This window comes from Peromyscus leucopus, chromosome 10, assembly GCF_004664715.2.
Source record: "Peromyscus leucopus breed LL Stock chromosome 10, UCI_PerLeu_2.1, whole genome shotgun sequence".
Taxonomy (NCBI): domain Eukaryota; kingdom Metazoa; phylum Chordata; class Mammalia; order Rodentia; family Cricetidae; genus Peromyscus; species Peromyscus leucopus.
Window position 1 is genome coordinate 92,887,209 of NC_051071.1, and position 17,711 is coordinate 92,904,919.

The 17,711-nt window shown below is 38.6% G+C and overlaps 1 protein-coding gene across 11 annotated transcripts in view; it reads left to right on the forward strand.

Annotated features, from left to right (window-relative positions):
- The first annotated feature begins 11 nt into the window (after positions 1–11).
- Positions 12–17,711, forward strand: part of Ccdc18 (coiled-coil domain containing 18) — a 119,377-nt gene continuing 101,677 nt past the window's right edge. For 5 of the 11 annotated variants that reach the window (XM_028867405.2, XM_028867401.2, XM_028867406.2 and 2 more), the window contains exons 1-8: positions 12–241; positions 594–625; positions 857–1,037; positions 3,035–3,177; positions 4,130–4,301; positions 6,170–6,328; positions 10,963–11,069; positions 15,580–15,708. In XM_028867405.2, coding sequence (XP_028723238.1) covers positions 3,038–3,177; positions 4,130–4,301; positions 6,170–6,328; positions 10,963–11,069; positions 15,580–15,708 — 707 coding nt within the window. In that variant the 5' untranslated portion in view covers positions 12–241; positions 594–625; positions 857–1,037; positions 3,035–3,037. The other 6 variants (XM_028867402.2, XM_028867404.2, XM_037209286.1 and 3 more) reach the window with 6 other exon arrangements.

The following is a 17,711-nucleotide window of genomic DNA, read 5'->3' on the forward strand; positions in this document are numbered from 1 at the left end:
CTGCGCGCCGGCGTCGCATTTGCGGAGCCTGCGTGGGGGCGGGGCTTGTGGCCCGGGAGGCGCGTCCCAACGGCTCCCGCGGCGGTTCGAACTCGGAGCCTCCGAGGTTCGCTGGTTCTCCTCTTCGTGTGTTAGAGGCTTCCATGTCGTGGCCTGCGCGAGTGTCCTAAGCTTCCGAGCGCAGGGGAGCAGCGCGGTGCGCCGTGGTCTGGGGTCGCTAACTCCAGCTGCGACCTGGGTGGTGAGCGGACGCCTGCTGCTTGGAAACGGGAGGGACTGGTTTCTCCGGGGAAACTCGGCTTGCGCTCGGCCTGGTCCTGGCGCCGAGTCTGCTCCTCTGAGGTGGTGTGTTTGGTTTGAGGCAGAATCGGAGAGGAGGATGCCAAATGCTCTGCTCCCTCCAGGCAGATGGAGCTCCTCCTATAGCAGACTGAGCGTTCTTGAGATAAAGCACAGTATAAAACCTTGTCGTCTTTCCCAAGACGACTCATTCTGTCACATTCGGGGAGTGTAGAGTGCTTGTCCTTCGTTTGATGAGTGTCCGGGTGTACAGCTGGAACGCATCTTTTAAAAATTTATTTTTTATTTTTCAGTAGGCTTGAAGATACCGTTGTCAGGGCCCTAGGTAAGATGCTGAGCCTTTCTACGTACGTAAGACGGGTAAATGGCCCTCAGGAAAATGAGAATGTGTCAATACTAGACGTATTCATTGCTGCTTCAGAACGGTTAGAAAATTCTTACACGAAAATGCAGAAATTGTTGAACATAAAAGCTTGACTTAGATGGTGTTATATAGTATTAAGCAGCATTTTTTGGTCTAAATTTTCTTTTTTTTTTCTCCATGATTATCTTATAGGAAGTTCGTGATGTTGTTGAATAGATGTGAGGCAGAATGGGGACCTGAGTTACTCGCTGACTGGGGAAGTCTTCGAACTTAAGCAGAAGCAAATTTGTGAAAACAAAACCAGAAAGAGGGTAGAAACATTTTATTTACAAAACATCTCATTTAATTTTAATCATCAACTTTTTCGAATAAGGTGAGAGGTTTTATTAATCCACCCTACTTCTGCGAAATTTTGAGTAGGGAATAAATGTACTAAACTATTTTACCTGAATAGGGGAGGGAGAAGGCAATTTATCCATTCAAAATATTGAGCTTTCCTAAATATATTATCATTATTATTATTTTCTTTTTTTGTAATTTATTTGTTTTTATTTTATGTGCATTGGTGTCTGTCCCGCCTGTGTGTCTGTGTGAGGGTGTCAGATCCCCTGAAACAGGAGTTACAGATAGTTGATTAGCTGCCATGAGGCTACTGGGAATTGAACCTGCTTCCTCTTGAAGAGCAGCCAGTGCTCTTAACCGCTGAATCATCTCTCCAGCCCCTATTATTATTATTTTTTACATTATACTTTTGAACGTAATACATGGGAATTAACATTTGTAGTCCAAATTTTAAGAAGGGCAGTGAAAGAGGAACTACCATGAAAACATTGAATGAAATATGAGAGAGGTGAAACTGTAAGACTATGCAGGTAGAGCTGTAGCAGGAATAGAAAGCCTGCAGCTTTGAGTTTAATTTAATAATTAGAAAATATCCCTTGCTGTGATTTTAAAAATATTAATTTTACTTTATGTGTGTGTGTTTTTGGGATCCTGTGGAACTGGAGTTACAGACTGATGTGAGTCACCCATGTGGGTGCTGAGGACAGCCATAGCAAGCCTTTGAAAGAGCAATCAATAGCCTTAAATTCTGAGCTGTAGCTAGAGTTTTCCTTCCTTGCCCACAGTCAGGACAAATCTCTGTCACCCACCAGTCCCATAGCCGCTCAGACTTAACCAAGTAAACACAGAGACTTAAATTGCTTACAAACTGTATGGCCGTGGCAGGCTTCTTGCTAATTGTTCTTATAGCTTAAGTTAATCCATTTTCACAAATCTATACCCTGCCACGTGGCTTTTGGCTTACCGGCATCTATTCATGCTGCTTGTCAGGGTGGTGGCTGGCAGTGACTCCTTCTGCCTTCCTGTTCTTTTATTTCTCCTCTCTGTTAGTCCCGCCTATACTTCCTGCCTAGCCACAGGCCAATCAGTGTTTTATTTATTGACCAATCAGAGCAACTTGAAATACAGACCATTCCACAGCACAGCCAAGTGCAGACCATCTCAGACACCTGCACTCAGGCCCGTGGTCCTAATCATCCTCTCTGTGGACCTGCTGGATAAAGCCACGAGGAACCCGAGAACGGGCTCCCACAGGACATACAGACCATCCCACAGCACTGAGCCATCTCTTCAGCTGCATCATGATTTTTCTCTTTTAGTTAACCGTAGAGCTGCTTGCTCACCAGTTGATGCAACAAAAGGTTCACCCCACGTAGTACCATGAGTTGAATTGCTAAATGTCTTTTTTGTTTTCTATTTTTTTGAGAGAATGTCTTACTATGTAGACCAGGCTGGCCTTGAGCTCATCTGCCTCTACTTCCCAAGTGCTAGGATTAAAGGAATAGTAACCATATTCAGCCTCTAAATGTCACTTTGAGCTGTGATTATGACTTGTGAATGTGAGTATATTTAAATTTTATAACCACTGTGAATGGGAGGAAGATAACTTATCTGATAATACTACCTTATAAGAAAACATGGAAGATTTTAGTGGTAATATCTTATCAGATGCCCAGTGCTTGTAAGGTGATTATTAAATTCTAACACTTCATACTGATATTAATTAGACAAGTATACTTTGATTCATATCTTGGTTTGACCCTCTAAAATTTGCATGACTTTGAACAAATTTTTAAAAAATTACATCAATTCATTTGTGTGTGCACATTAATGTGGCGGCCAAAGGACGAATCATGGGAGTCTGTTCTCTCCTTTAATCTGTGGGTCCTGAGGAACAAACTCAGGCTGTCTGTCTTGGTGCCAACCACTTTTACAGTTTCTTCTTAAATTTTATTGCTCTGGGAATATTTTGACTGACCATAAAATCTTCAGGCAAAATATAAGAAGTTTCTTTCTTTTTTTGTTAAGGAAATGGAATCCAGTTCATCAGACAACTATAATAAAGACAACGACAATGAGGAAGAAAGCTTGCTTGCAAATGTTGCTTCGTTAAGACATGAACTGAAAATAACAGAATGGAGTTTGCAGAATTTAGGGGAAGAGTTATCCAGGCAAGGAAATAAAATCACATGTATAAATTAAAGTATTAGTTTATAAACGTAAATGACTAGATTTCATTATATGTTATGTTTAATATGCCTCTGGACTAAGGTATAATTTTCTATACTTTTTAATACAATTCAGTTTGTGAAAATGGAATTTTTTTTTTTTTGGTTTTTCAAGACCGAGTTTCTCTGTGTAGCTTTGTGCCTTTCCTGGAACTCACTGTGTATGTACCTGTCTGCTTCCCGAGTGCTGGGATTAAAGGTGTGTGCCACCACCGCCTGGCAAAAATGGAAATATTAATGATCATTTACATATTTAAAAAAAATCTTGCTGGGCAGTGGTTGTGAATGCCTTTACTCCCAGCACTTGGGAGGCAGAAGCAAGTGGATCTCTGCATTCGAGACCAGCCTGGTCCACAGAGTGAGTTCCTGGACAGCCAAAGATACGCAGAGAAACCCTGTCTCGAAAAATAAACCAAAAAAAAAAAATCAAGCATCTTTAATATATCAGGAATCAGTATAAAATGTGTATTCAGAATTTTATTAATCTTTCATTATTGTAGCTGCTTTTTTTTTCTTTTACTCCTGAAGTAAAGATATTCAGGAAATACATAGATTGCTAATATAAACTAATTGTGATTTATGAAAAATGTATTGGAAACACCATCTTATGTTCATAGCTATGGATCTAATTTCTAATTGTTATATGTGGAAATTTGTGGTAAAAACTTTGTCAGACTGAGCCTGGCGGTGGTGGCGCATGCCTTTAATCCCAGCACTCGGGAGGCAGAGCCAGGCGGATCTCTGTGAGTTCGAGGCCAGCCTGGGCTACCAAGTGAGTCCCAGGAAAGGCGCAAAGCTACACAGAGAAACCCTGTCTCAAAAAAACAAAAACAAAAACAAAAACAAAAAAAAAAAACTTTGTCAGACTGAAATGTAATTTTTCTTTGTTCTATAGTGTTAGTCCAAGTGAAAATTCTGATTGTGTCTGCAATTCTTCAAGATCTGAAAGGCTTATTTTGGAAGAGCTTACTCAACCTAGCCGCCTGGGACATTTAAACTACCCACTTTATAAGAAAGTTTGTAAAACATCTGGTAGTAATGATTTTCAAAAGAAACCAAGAGATAAGGTTATTATTTTTATACCTGATTATTTAAAATAGTTTTTCTTTACATGCCGTATTCATGTTTTCTGTAGTCTTTTACTACAGTGTTTGAGATTGGAATATAATTGTTCTTGTTAAATATGGTTATATGTGTATGAGTGCTTGACCTGCAATTACGTTGTAGAGGTAAGAAGTAGGTGTTGGATTCTTTGAAACCAGAATTATAGATGGTAACTTCCAGTTGTGAGCTTCTATATGGATGCTAGGATTGAACCCAGGTCCTTGAGAAGAGCAACCAGTGTTTTTAATTGCTGAGCCATTTCCCTGCTCCATAATTGTTCCTTCTATATCCTAACTTTTCATGCAATGAAAACTCCACAGTTAAGAGGAAAACTTATGAATTTTTCATTGTATTTATTATGGAGAAATTGCCAGTTTATATTATTTAAATAAAAAAAATAAAATGTTAGCTTTGTATAAAGAGAAAAGGCAAGTGAGTAATTATATACATCTGGAATCACTAGAAAACTAAATTATAAATTTGCTGTAAAAAGCCAGGCATGGTTGTGTGTAGTGATATTTTGTTGTACTCTAATAAAGCTTGCCTGAAGATCAGAGGACAGAACTAGCCACAGATTTAGCCACAGGTCAGGCAGTGGTGGCACACACCTTTAATCCTAGTCCTTAGGAGGCAGAGGCAAAGATCCCTCTGGATCTCTGTGAGTTCAAGGCCACCCTAGACTGCACAAGAAACAGCCAGGCAGTGGTGGCACACACCTTTACTCCAGCACTAGGAAAGTTGAGATGGGGGGTGAAATGTCTGTGTGAGAAAAGCACATAAGGCATGAAGGGACAGGAACTCAAGAGGCCCTTTCAGCTGAGGACTCAGGGGCATCCAGTCAGAGGATTCGTGGAGTTGGCGAGGTGAGAAGTGGCTGTGGCTTGTTCTTTTGTCTCTCTGATCTTTCAGCATTTACCCTAATATCTGGCTCCGGGTTTTTATTAAAAGACCATTTAGGTTTCCGCAACAGTCATGGCTCATGACTGTCATCCTAGCACTTGGAAGACCAAGGTAGGAGAATTGCTGTGAGTTTCAGGACAGCGTTGCCTGAAACCTTATTCCAAATAAAGAAACCAACAAAAAGGCTGAAGATAAGCGCTGTTGGTAGAATGTTGCTTAGTTAGCATGGGCCTTGTGTTTGATTTTGAGCACCTCATAAATTGGGCATGGTGAGTTTGTCCAATAACCCTAGCACTCAAGAGGTAGAGGCAGGGGGATTAGAAGTTCAGTCATCCTTGTATATGTAGGGAATTTAAGATCAACCTGGGTAAGCAAACCTATCTAAAAAAAAAATTAATGTGTAAAACAATTGGCTACTAAAGATGGCAGGGTGTGTTTTTGTATGCCTTTTCTTTTATGTAGCTTGACTTTATAATCTGTACATATGTTTCTCAAAATTTTGAAAATAATAAAATGTATTATAAGATATTTAACAGCATAGTAAAAATACACACATAAGTTAAAGAATGTTTTGTTTCATTGTTGGTTGTCATATGTATTCCTTCCATATCCTCTTTTATACACAGGGTGGCTGTGAATATCTTCAGGTGCAGAAGTCGGAAGATTACTGTCATATTTACACTCAGGAGTGATATTGTTGACTTACCAAATAATACCCCAGTTTAATAAAGTGTACCAGTCATTCACAGTTTACACTTAATTGGGATACACAAGTGGGTTAGAATGTTGTCTCACCTTTGTTTTATCAGTACCCCCAAATCTTATTGTCCTGAGTTGTTTAATAATTTTAATGGCAATTATTGCCATTTTCTACTAATTATGTATAAGCATCAAAAAATTTCATGAACATTTTTCTTTTCTTTATTTTCAGGTGTCTTTTTCATCTACTTCTGTGGATCAAGAGATTAAAAGCCTTCGAGAGAAACTTAATAGACTTAGGCAACAGAATGCTTGTTTGGTCACACAGAATCATTCTTTAATGTCTAAAATAGAATCTGTCCACTTTGAATTGACACAGTCAAAAGCAAAAGTATGTCTCTTGACGTGTTAAGAGAATATTTATAATATTTTATGATTTATAATTGGAAAATTTTATATTGCTTATCTAGCAGGTAGAAAATTTTACATGCTACTTGAATATTGACAAGGGATGAAATGATTATTATATCTGAAGATAATTTAGGAGAACTTTTAATTATTTTTTCATTTAGGTAAATCACGTTTTTTAAAAATTTAAGTTATGAGTGTTCTGTCTTCACATATGCCTACACCCCAGAAAAGGGCATTAGATCCTATTATAAATGGTTGTGAGCCACCATGTGTTTGCTCTTAACACCTGAGCCATTTCTTCAGCCAGAATCAACTTCTTAAAATTGTTAGAAACTTAGAAAGTAGAAAAAAAAGGGACTGGAGAGATGACTTAGTGGTTAAAAAGCATCTGTTCAGTTCCCAGCACTCACATAATGGCTCACAACCATCTGCAACTACAGTTCAGAGGATCTCATGCTCTCTCTGCCCTCCGAGGACACTAGGCATACACATGGTGGACAGACAGGCAAGTCACCTACACACATAAAATAAAAATAAATCTTAAAAAAATGAAAAGTCATCTTGAAATTCTGTCATTTAGAAACCCCCTTATTGTTTTATTACATAGTTGTATTCATACTATTTTGAATAGTTTTTTTTTATTTAAAATTTTATTTTATTTTGTGTGGGGATATTTTTCCTGCATGTATGTTTCTATATATGTGCAGGCAGTACCTGTGGAGGCCAGAAAAGGGTGCTGGATTTCTGGGACTGGAGTGGTGGTCATGAGCAACCATATGGGTGCTGGGAATTGAATGTGGCTCCTCTGGAAGAGCAGCCAGTGCTCTTAGCTGCTGAGCCAATTTCCAGCCTGTAGTTTTTACTTCATATATACTCTTAGGCATTTTTTGGTTCTTTTACATGGCTTTTCCATGTTATTTCTTGTTAGCAGTATATTCCATTATGTGATACCATTACTCAATTTTCTTATCTAAATTATTTTATTGCATCTTTTACTGTATTATTGGTATCATAAAATATGAATAACCAGCTGATTGTGGTGACACATACAAATAGCACCTCTCCTTTTAGTAAAATACCCCAAATGGAAGAACTCAAGATGTCCAGTCACAGAGAGATGATAATGTAAACTGATATGCCCATAAAAATATATTGCAACAAAGCCTTTCTTTTTTTAAAGAATAAAGTATTGGGACTGGAGAGATGGCTTAGTGGTTAAGAATACTTGTTGCTCTTATAGAGAATCTATGCTTAGTTCTCAGCATCTTCATGGTATCTAACAACAATCTGTAATTCCACTTCCAGAGAACCTGATGCCCTCTTCTGGCCTTCATGGGCACTCTACACATGTGCACAGACATATATATGCAAGCAAAACACTCATACACATAAATTTTTTTTTTTTTTTTGAAGAAAAGGTAAGCAGCGTAGTGGTGGTGCATGCCTTTAATCCCAGCACTCAGGAGGCAGAGGCAGGTGGATCTCAGAGTTTGAGGCCAGCCTGGTTTACATAATGAGTTCCAGGACAGCCAGGGCTACACAGAGAAACCCTGTTTCAAGAAAAAAAAACAAAACAAAAACAGAAAACAAAAACCCAAAAAAGAAGAAAAGGTAAATATATCAGGACTAAGACTAAGGTACAGAGTTGCTTGATTTACATGAAAGACTATGAGGTTAAATGATACATTATGTTTATAGTACATGTGAGTTGAAGGAAAAGAAATCAGATGTTCAAGGTCATTCTTGGTACTTGTCAATCTCAAACATGCTGTCTGATATTTCTAGTGATAGAAAAGAACTGTATATCTGGTTATGAAAGCTCACATCTGTGTTGCCAGCACTGAGACACGAGGATCCACCATTAGTCTCAAGGTCATTTGGTCTATTGAGGATGTTCCAGATCAGCCATGGCCAGTTTCAAAAACCCAAAACAACCAACAAAAATCATGAAGCTATACACATGTAAAGGTCTCACTTGAAAAAAAAAAAAAAAAAAAAAAAAGCAAAAAAAAACCCAAACAAAAAAACTGGTTTTTGTTTTGTTTTCTGTATGTTTGTTTTTCGAGAAAGGGTTTCTCTGCAGCTTTTGGAGCCTGTCCTGGAACTTGCTTTGTAGACCAGGCTAGCCTCGAACTCACAGAGATTTGTCTGTCTCTGCCTCCCCAGTGCTGGGATTAAGGGCATGTACCACCACTGCTCTGCTAAACTTTGGTTTTTGTGGGAGGGTCTTATATATCCCAGTCTGTTCTTAACTCACTATAGTTAAAATGAACCTCCTTCCTTCTTTTCCCAAGGGCTAGGATTATAGACAAGTAATACTATATCCTGTTTTCAATGTGCTCAAGATAGAATTCAGAGTCTCCAGCATACTAGACAAGAACTCTCCAAACTTAACTAAATCCTTTGCCATTGTTTTTTGTTTGTTTTTGTCTTGTTTTTTTGATCTTGAACTCATCATAGCTGAGAATGACCTTGAACTCCTGATTCTCCTGCCTTTATTTCTCAAGTAGTAGGATTACAGGGATATGCCATTATGCCAGCCCCTCAGTTTTCCTGTTTGTAAAATCTACTCCTGTGTGTGCCTCTGTGTGTGCCCGTGTGTGTGGTGTGTTAACATATCTTTAAATAGCCCTTTATTACTTACGTTGAGTACATGAAGGGTACCTTACACCAGCAGCGTGGTGTCCTGCTAGTTTTTCTTACACCTTTTGTATGATAGAGTAACTATCTTCCCTTTTTGTCTCTTATTTTGCCTATGAAATGTGAAGTCACTTACGTTTGTCTTCCAGATCTTCAGGATTTGTTGTTCTGTGTAAGTCAAAGTGATTTTTTCATGTTACTTGATTTTTTTCCAGGATATGTTTTCAGTATTATTTTTTATTGAGTCTTTTGGCTGTCACTTTATTTCTTCCTTTGGTGAAGCTCTTGGTTCTGCTTGTTTTGTGTTTTATAATATCCAGATGCAGTATAAAATGTAATTTTTTTTTTGTATTGCACAGAAATTGGAAATTGTCCATGTGGTAGCAAAGTCTGTTCATTTGTGAGTGATGATTTATAGAAGTAGTCATTTTCTAGGAAAGTATTCACAGACCCCAGAGGAGGACTAGTTGTAATGGTCTTTATTTGGAGCCAATTTCTTCAGTAAACAATATTTGGATCTGGGTGTAGTGGTGCATGCATCACTTGGGAGGCAGAGGCAGGAGCTGGGCAGTGGTGGCACAAGGCTTTAATCACAGCACTTCTGGAGGCAGAGGCAGGTGGATCTTTGTGAGTTTGAGGCCAGCCTGGTCTACAGAGAGAGCAGCCAGAGCTATGTAGAGAGGCCCTATCTCAAAATCAAACAAAACAAGACCAACAAAAAACTCCCCAACAACAATAAAAATTTTTGGCTTTTGCTTGTGGGATAGCCCCAAATGAGATGGGAGTAGAAACTTGGGCGTGATGATTTTATATTTATCCCATTATTTGTATCTCTAATTCATCTCAGAGGCCTTTCCTGCTCAATATCTTACATATTTTCTACTTTTAGCTGCTGTTGATGTTCTGGGAGTGGGAGAAGGGTTGGTGATGACTTTGTAGAGACTCTGGACTATCTTTTTGTATTCAGGATGTCTTCCCTGTCCCCAACTTCACGTTCTAAACTTACTTCATAAGTATAAGCAGTTCTCATTGATATTTTGATTATTGACTAATTCAAGAAAAATCAAATGTCCACCATATATTGTGTATTTCTCTCCTGCTTTAGTAGTTTTACTATATCTTTCTGACTGTAGGGTTACTGTACTTTTCTGAATTATCTAGGTTTTCTCTATTACACGTCCTACTTAAAATCAGTTTTGTTTTATTTATTTATTTATTTGTTTGTTTATTTATTTATTTATTTATTTATTTATTTATTTATTTATTTTTTGAGACAGGGTTTCTCTGTGTAGTCCTGGAAGTCCTGGAACTCATTTGTAAATAGGTTGCCCTTGAACTCACCAAAATCTGCCTGCCCTTGCCTCCTGAGTGCTGGGATTAAAGACATGAGCTCCCAAAATTAGTTTTTTTTTTTTTTTTTTTTTTTTTTTTTTTTTTTTTTTTTTTTTTTTTTTGTTTTTCGAGACAGGGTTTCTCTGTGTAGCTTTGCGCCTTTCCTGGAATTCACTTGGTAGCCCAGGCTGGCCTCGAACTCACAGAGATCCGCCTGGCTCTGCCTCCCGAGTGCTGGGATTAAAGGCGTGCACCACCACCGCCCGGCCCAAAATTAGTTTTTAAGTTATAAAAATTCAATATATATTTCTTACCTAATTTTTCACTTTGATCAGATAAATATAGTCTTTTAACTTATGTAAAATTAATCTTCCTAGATTGTGTCAGGAGTTATTGTATGTAGTTTCCCCCAAGTATACTAATATACTTGAGGATAGTGGCAGGTCCTATGCTGAGTCTGTTTTAGGATCATTGTGTACATATGAAAGGTGAGGAAAGGAACAGGAAAGACTGGCTTTGTGTTTAGCCAGTGATTGAAGAGTCTTATTGAACCTTCTCATCTGACAAAGAAAGACTAAAATCTAAATAAATTGGTTTATTTCCTGAAACATAGTACCGAAAAAAATTGTTTTTATGTTTTAGATGTCTATGTTTGAGTCTGTGCAAGAGCAGGCAGCCAACATCCCAATCTTAGAAGAACAGATTATAAATTTGGAAGCAGAAGTTTCAGCTCAAGACAAAGTTTTAAGGTAAATGCACTGTGTAGCTTGGAAATTTTTATTTTTTATTTCTATTTGTTTTATCTTATTAAGTACCATCTCTTACCTCCATTCCATTAGATCTTTAGTAATTTAATAAGATCTTAGCACATGATTAAATTCATTTCAGTTAGTTATAGCTTCTCACAGCTGTAACTTACCTTCAGGGTATGAGAACTAAAGATGGATTATTTTAAGCTGAGGTGCTTATTTGCAGAATTTTATTTAATATGAATTACTTCATTTCTTGCCCTATAATGCAACACAAACTCTTTGCTTCAATATAGTGTAAGGACAAGAAATAGGGTATTTTATAATTTATTCTTATCTTTTGCTTTGAATATAATGTATAATGAGCATCATGCTATATTTGAGTTATTCTTGTAGCGGGAGATCCCACAGAGCATTGTATCTGGCTTGAATTCCAGAGTGTTAGCACCAAGGCCTTGAAATACCTTTTGTGATTCTACCTTTTGTTACTGTTACCTTTTGTTTGAAGTGTTTGATTCTTAACTGAGTTCTTCCTGAAGGTTCAAAGCCTTTGCAAAACTTGGTTATGAGATTACTTTGAAAACCAGGAGGTCTGGTGCTTGAGAATTATGTGGGCATTTGGTTCCTTCAAACAAATTGTCGAAATTGACTTGCTAAGAGGTATGAATTGAATAATATTTAAAAAGACCTTTTGAGAAGCAAAGGCAGTCAGTTCACCAGAAGGTGATTTCCCTGCTGCTCCTAAGCTAAAATTCATCCTGTGGTGACCCTAATTCTTCCACGGACCGTTGAAAGACAGAACACTGACAATTCTAACTTCAGTTCTGGGACTAGCAGTATTAGCATTATCTGGGAACTTGGTTGAGTCCTATCTCAAGCTTACTCAACCACAAACCTTGAAATGTGAAGCTCAGGTGCACACAGGCACACACACACACACACACACACACACACGCACGCACGCACGCATGCACGCACACACATACGCGCACATGCATATGCACACACGCACATGCACACGCATATTTTGTAAGATGAAGCTCAGGGGTGTGTGTGTATTTAATATATTTGTTTTGTTTTGTTTTTTGTTTTTCGAGACAGCGTTTAACTGTGTAGTCCTGGCTGTCCTGGAACTAGCTTTGTAGACCAGGCTGGCCTCTAACTCACCAAGATCCACCTGCCTCTGAGTGCTGGGATTAAAGGAATGTGTGCCACCACCACCTGGTTATATATGTATATTTTTTGATACAAGCATTTTTTTCTCTTTAGCTCTGGCTGTCCTGGAACTCTCTCTGTAAACCAGGCTGGCCTTGAAATCAGAGATCCTCCTACCTGCTTCCAGAGTTCTAGGATTAAAGGCATGTACCACAATGCCCAGCTATGTTTTAATAAGTATCATAGGTGATTCTGATGTATATTAAAAATGTCTTTTACCAGTTTTAGAACTTTCCTTATGCTACATTAAATTTAATGTATTTTTGGTTTTGTGAATTTTTTTCTGATCAATTTTTTTAATTCTTTGGGAATTTCATACAGTATAGTTTGATCATATCCTCCCACTCTACCAACTCTCCTCAGATTCACCCTTATCTCACTATGCATGCGACTTTGTGTGTGTGTGCAGGAGCTCTCTCACTCACTTGCTCACCCTCTCCCCCAACTTTGGGTCTTTTTTGTGTTGGAGTGTGATTGATATACCAGAGTTTACACCATTAAAGAAAAATGGCTCTCCTTTCAGAATCTATCAAATGCTAATGGCTTCTCAGTTATGGGTAGGATTTTCCTACCTTCCTTTTTCCATTCTGGAATTTCATCTGGCTTGATCTTATAGAGGTCTTGTGCATGCTCTCATAATTGTGATATATGTATCTTCCCTGTTTTTTCTATACACTTGTTTTCCCTAAAATCACACATTCTTTTTTCTTTTTCTTTTTGGTTTTTTGAGACAGGGTTTCTCTGTGTAGTTTTGGTGCCTGTCCTGGATCTTGCTCTGTAGACCAGGCTGGCCTCGAACTCACAGAGATCTGCCAGGCTCTGCCTCCTGAGTGCTGGGATTAAAGGCGTGTGCCAATACTGCCCAGCAAGTCACACACTCTTAAAATCTTAAAATCTTTCTGTTCTCTCTTCCATGAAGATATCTGAGCCTAGATGTCCCATTTAAGGCTGAACACTCCACAGCCTTTTATTCTCTACATATTGACCAGTTGTGGATCTCTGTGTTAATTACCATCTACTATCAGAAGAAGCTTCTCTGATAAGGGTTGATCCATGCACTGTTGAGTATAATAACTAATTAGGAATTGTTTTCATGCTAATAGCAGAATAATATTAGTAGATTGTCCCCTAGGGCTTATGACCAGTTTAGCCACAAGTTCTTAGTCTTGTTGACAGTGCCAGGTATGGGTTCTGTCTCATGGAGCAGGTCTTAAATCCAAGGACATGGGAGATGGAAGGGCAGGGTAGAAAGAATATGGGGAGGGAGGGATAACTAACACTAGAGACCTTTTGAAAAAACATATGAAACCTACTACTATAGAAGCTTCCTAAAATATATACATATACAAAAGTTTAAACGGAGTTATCCACACTCTACTAAAAAGGAAAAAAGTGGTTGGTCACTTCCATAACATTTGTGCCACTGTTGCCTCAGTGGGCATATCTTGATAGGCAGGTCATTATTGTAGCTGGAAGTGTTCAGCTTGATGAGATTCATGATAACTTCTTTTCCAGTAGCTTGCATAGAACCTTGGAGCCCTGTGAAAGCTATCCAGTAGGGATAAACCTCCAGTTGAGTACTAGCTAGATTTCTCCATGTTCTATGACTCAAGTATATAGTGTCTTCAGCAGTAGGATCTTACCATCAAATTCTGGAAGGTAACTAAGAGCAGTGGCAGTAGTCTGTAATGTTGGGGTTCCATGGGCCCATTGGTCAATAATTCAAAAAGGGGTAACCTGTTACGGGTATGGGGAGCTGGTACCTTTTTTTTTTTTTCATTTTTAGTAGAGTGTGGATAACTCCGTTTAAACTTTTGTATATGTATATATTTTAGGAAGCTTCTATAGTAGTAGGTTTCATATGTTTTTTCAAAAGGTCTCTAGTGTTAGTTATCCCTCCCTCCCCATATTCTTTCTACCCTGCCCTTCCATCTCCCATACCATTTACTCCTCCTTGTCTCATTTTTCCAACTTTCCCTATCATTGTATTTCCCTTTTCTTTTCTGTGTACCCTTTCTACTTAACCTAGCCTCTGTGGGTTTAGGAGACAAGGTCTTGCTGTGTTGTCCAGGTTGGACCTGAATCTCTGGGCTCAAGTTGTCATGCCTTAATGTCCTAGGTGATTGGACTAAAGGCATAACTCATTGTATCTGGTGTGATTTTTATATCACACGTAATAGTTATTTGTAATTGGGTATTTCTTTTTAAAAAATGTTTTTATTACATTTATTTCTTCAATGGGTGTGGGTGGTGGTGTGAGCATGCCATGGAACACATGTGAAGGTTAGGAAAACCTGTTGTAGTTACTTTACTTATACCATGTGGGTTCCAGGGCTTGAACTCAAGTCATCAACCTTAATGGCAATCATCTTTGCCTTACCAATCTTGCTGGCATTTGTTTGCATGTTAAGGTAGAGTTTTATTGTGTAGACCAGGCTTGCCTCTAATTTACAGAGATCTGCCTGCCTCTGCCTCCTAGGTGCTGGTATTAAAGGTGTTCCTGGACTATTTCTTGTACTCTTATTTCTTCTAATTATTTTATGTGTATGTGTATTTTGTCTGTATGTAAATCTATGCACCATGTACATGCCTGCTGCTCATGGAGGCCAGAAGAGGGTGTCAGATTCTTTGGACCTGGAGTTATAGGTGCTGGGATTCGAACCTTGGTCCCATTGAAAAGCAGCAAGTATTCTTAACCACTAAGCCATCTCTCTATCCCTTGTTATTGTAGTAATTTTTCATTTTTACTGTTTTCAATATTTTGGGTAACTAAATGATAATTATCAATAAATAACAAAAAATTTCCAGCACAGAATTTGTACTTCATGCTACTTAACCATTTTTGTGTTTTTTTATTGGGTAGAACAGTTTTTCAAAGATATCTTTGGTTACAGAATGATAACAATTATATTTGCTTTGTTTCTGAAGTATATAGAGGTGCTTCTAGTTAGTAGGAAATATGTTTGTTTTTGTAGAGACTAACTAAGGATGACTTTGAACTCCTGATCCTTTTCCTCTTGAATGTTGTGAATATAAGTGTGTGCCACCATGCTCAGTTGTTGAATGTGAAATATGATGTGAGCTTTTACTGTAGATGGGCTTTTCATTTGATGAAAGTTATCTTTTATGCCATATAAATAGTCTCCCATTAATAACTTATGAATATGCCTTTCTCATTGTATATTTGTCTTTTTAACTCAATGATTTAAAGTAATTGAATTTCTATTGTTGCATTATTCTTATATTTCTCCAGTAATCATTTTTATAGTTCTCAAAATTTATTCTCTATTTATAGGGAAGCAGAAGATAAATTAGAGCAGAGTCAGAAAATGGTGATTGAGAAGGAACACAGTTTACAAGAGGCCAAAGAGGAATGTATAAAGTTGAAGGTGGACTTACTGGAACAAAGTAAACAAGGAAAAAGGTCTGTGAGACTTCCTTCTTTGTCTTATAGCACTGAGAGTTGAACCTGTGCATGCTATACAACAACTATATCACTGAGCCATGTCTCTTTTAAAGTAAATAACTTATTTTTGAGATGGGCCGTTGCCATGTAATCTTGCCTGGCCTAGAACTTATAGGGCAGCCCAGGCTGATATCCAATTTGCTGTCGTCTTTCTGCCTCATTTTCTTTCTTTCTTCTTTTTTTTTTTTTTTTTTTTTTGTTTTTTTTTTTTTGGTTTTTTTGAGACAGAGTTTCTCTGTGTAGCTTTGCGCCTTTCCTGAAGCACACTCTGTAGCCTAGGCTGGCCTCGAACTCACAGAGATCCGCCTGCCTTTGCCTCCCAAGTGCTGGGATTAAAGGTGTGCACCACAACTGCCTGGTGTCTGCTATTTTCTTAATTGACACACACATTATTTTTCTTATTTGCCTATGCCCTCCACTATTGATGTAACTAACCGTCTTATTAAATAAGAAACACAGAAACAATGTAAAAGAGAAAGCCGAGAGGTCAGAGCTCAGAGCTAAAATCTCACCCTTCCGCCTGCGGTGTCCCAGCTTCCCGAAAGAGGGCTACTTCCTGTCTGTACGTCTTTTTTATAGTATTATTGTTCTGCCTTCTCATTGGTTGTAAACCCAAACACATGACTGCCTCGTCACTGTCTGAATGTACAGCCCCCTAGGTCTTAAAGGCATGTGTCTCCAATGCTGGCTGTATCCCTGAACACACAGAGATCTATGGGATTAAAGGCGTGTGCCACCACCGCCACACTCTGTCTATGGCTCTAATAGCTCTGACCCCCGGGCAACTTTATTTATTAACATACAATCAAAATCACATTTCAGTACAATTAGAATACCACCACACTCCACCTCTTCCATTACTCACAGATCATGTTGTTTTATTTATTTATTTTTGGTTTTGTTTTATTTTCAAAAATACATTCCCAGGATTCCATTTGCCATTATTTTTAGAATCATGTCTTCTAACAATTGCATTACATGTCATCATGTGGCTTGATCATGTTTCATTAATTTCTCTCGTATTGAACATTTTCTGTTTTCCTGATATTAAGACATGATGTCACATGACTGTATTTGCATGTAATTCATTCTGTATGTCTATCATTTCCTTTAGGTTAACTTCTAAGAAATAGAATCTCTGAATCAAAGGCTAATGTTTTAAGACTTTTATGAAAATAAATTTACCAAATTGCCCTTCAGAAAATTGTATTTTTTGTCTTTTACTTTTTTTTTTTTTTTTGGTTTTTCGAGACAGGGTTTCTCCGTGTAGCTTTGCGCCTTTCCTGGAACTCACTTGGTAGCCCAGGCTGGCTTCGAACTCACAGAGATCCGCCTGGCTCTGCCTCCCGAGTGCTGGTATTAAAGGCGTGCGCCACCACCGCCTGGCTTTGTCTTTTACTTTTTTTAATTGATTAATTTATTTATTTTGCATCCCAGCTGCAGCCTCCCCTTCCTCCTCTTCATCCACTCCCTCTTTCCACCTCCCTTCTGCTCTCCACTCAACCCACCTGTCCTCCATATTTGCTCAGAATGGGGCACACCTCTCATGGGCATTAGCAAAGCATAGCATATCAAGCTGCCAACACTAAGACCTTCTCCTGTATTCAGCTGGACGAGGCAATCCAGCATGAGGGATAGGTTCCCAAGAGCCAGCCAAAGCACCAGGGACAGCCCTGCTCCCCTTGCATAAACAGACCAAGCTACGCAACTGTCACATATATCTAGAGAGTCTAGGTCGGTCCCATGCAGGTTCCTTGGTTGTTGGTTCAGAATCTGTGAGTCCCCATGAGCCAGGATAGCCATTTCTGTGAGTTTTCTTCCAGTGTCTCTGACTCCACTCTTGGCTCCTATAATCCCTCCTCCTTCTCCTCAGCAGGATTTCCCAAGCTTGGCCCAATGTCTGGCTGTGGGTCTCTGAACCTGCCTCCATCAGTCACTTTATGAAGGCTCTCTACTGTAGT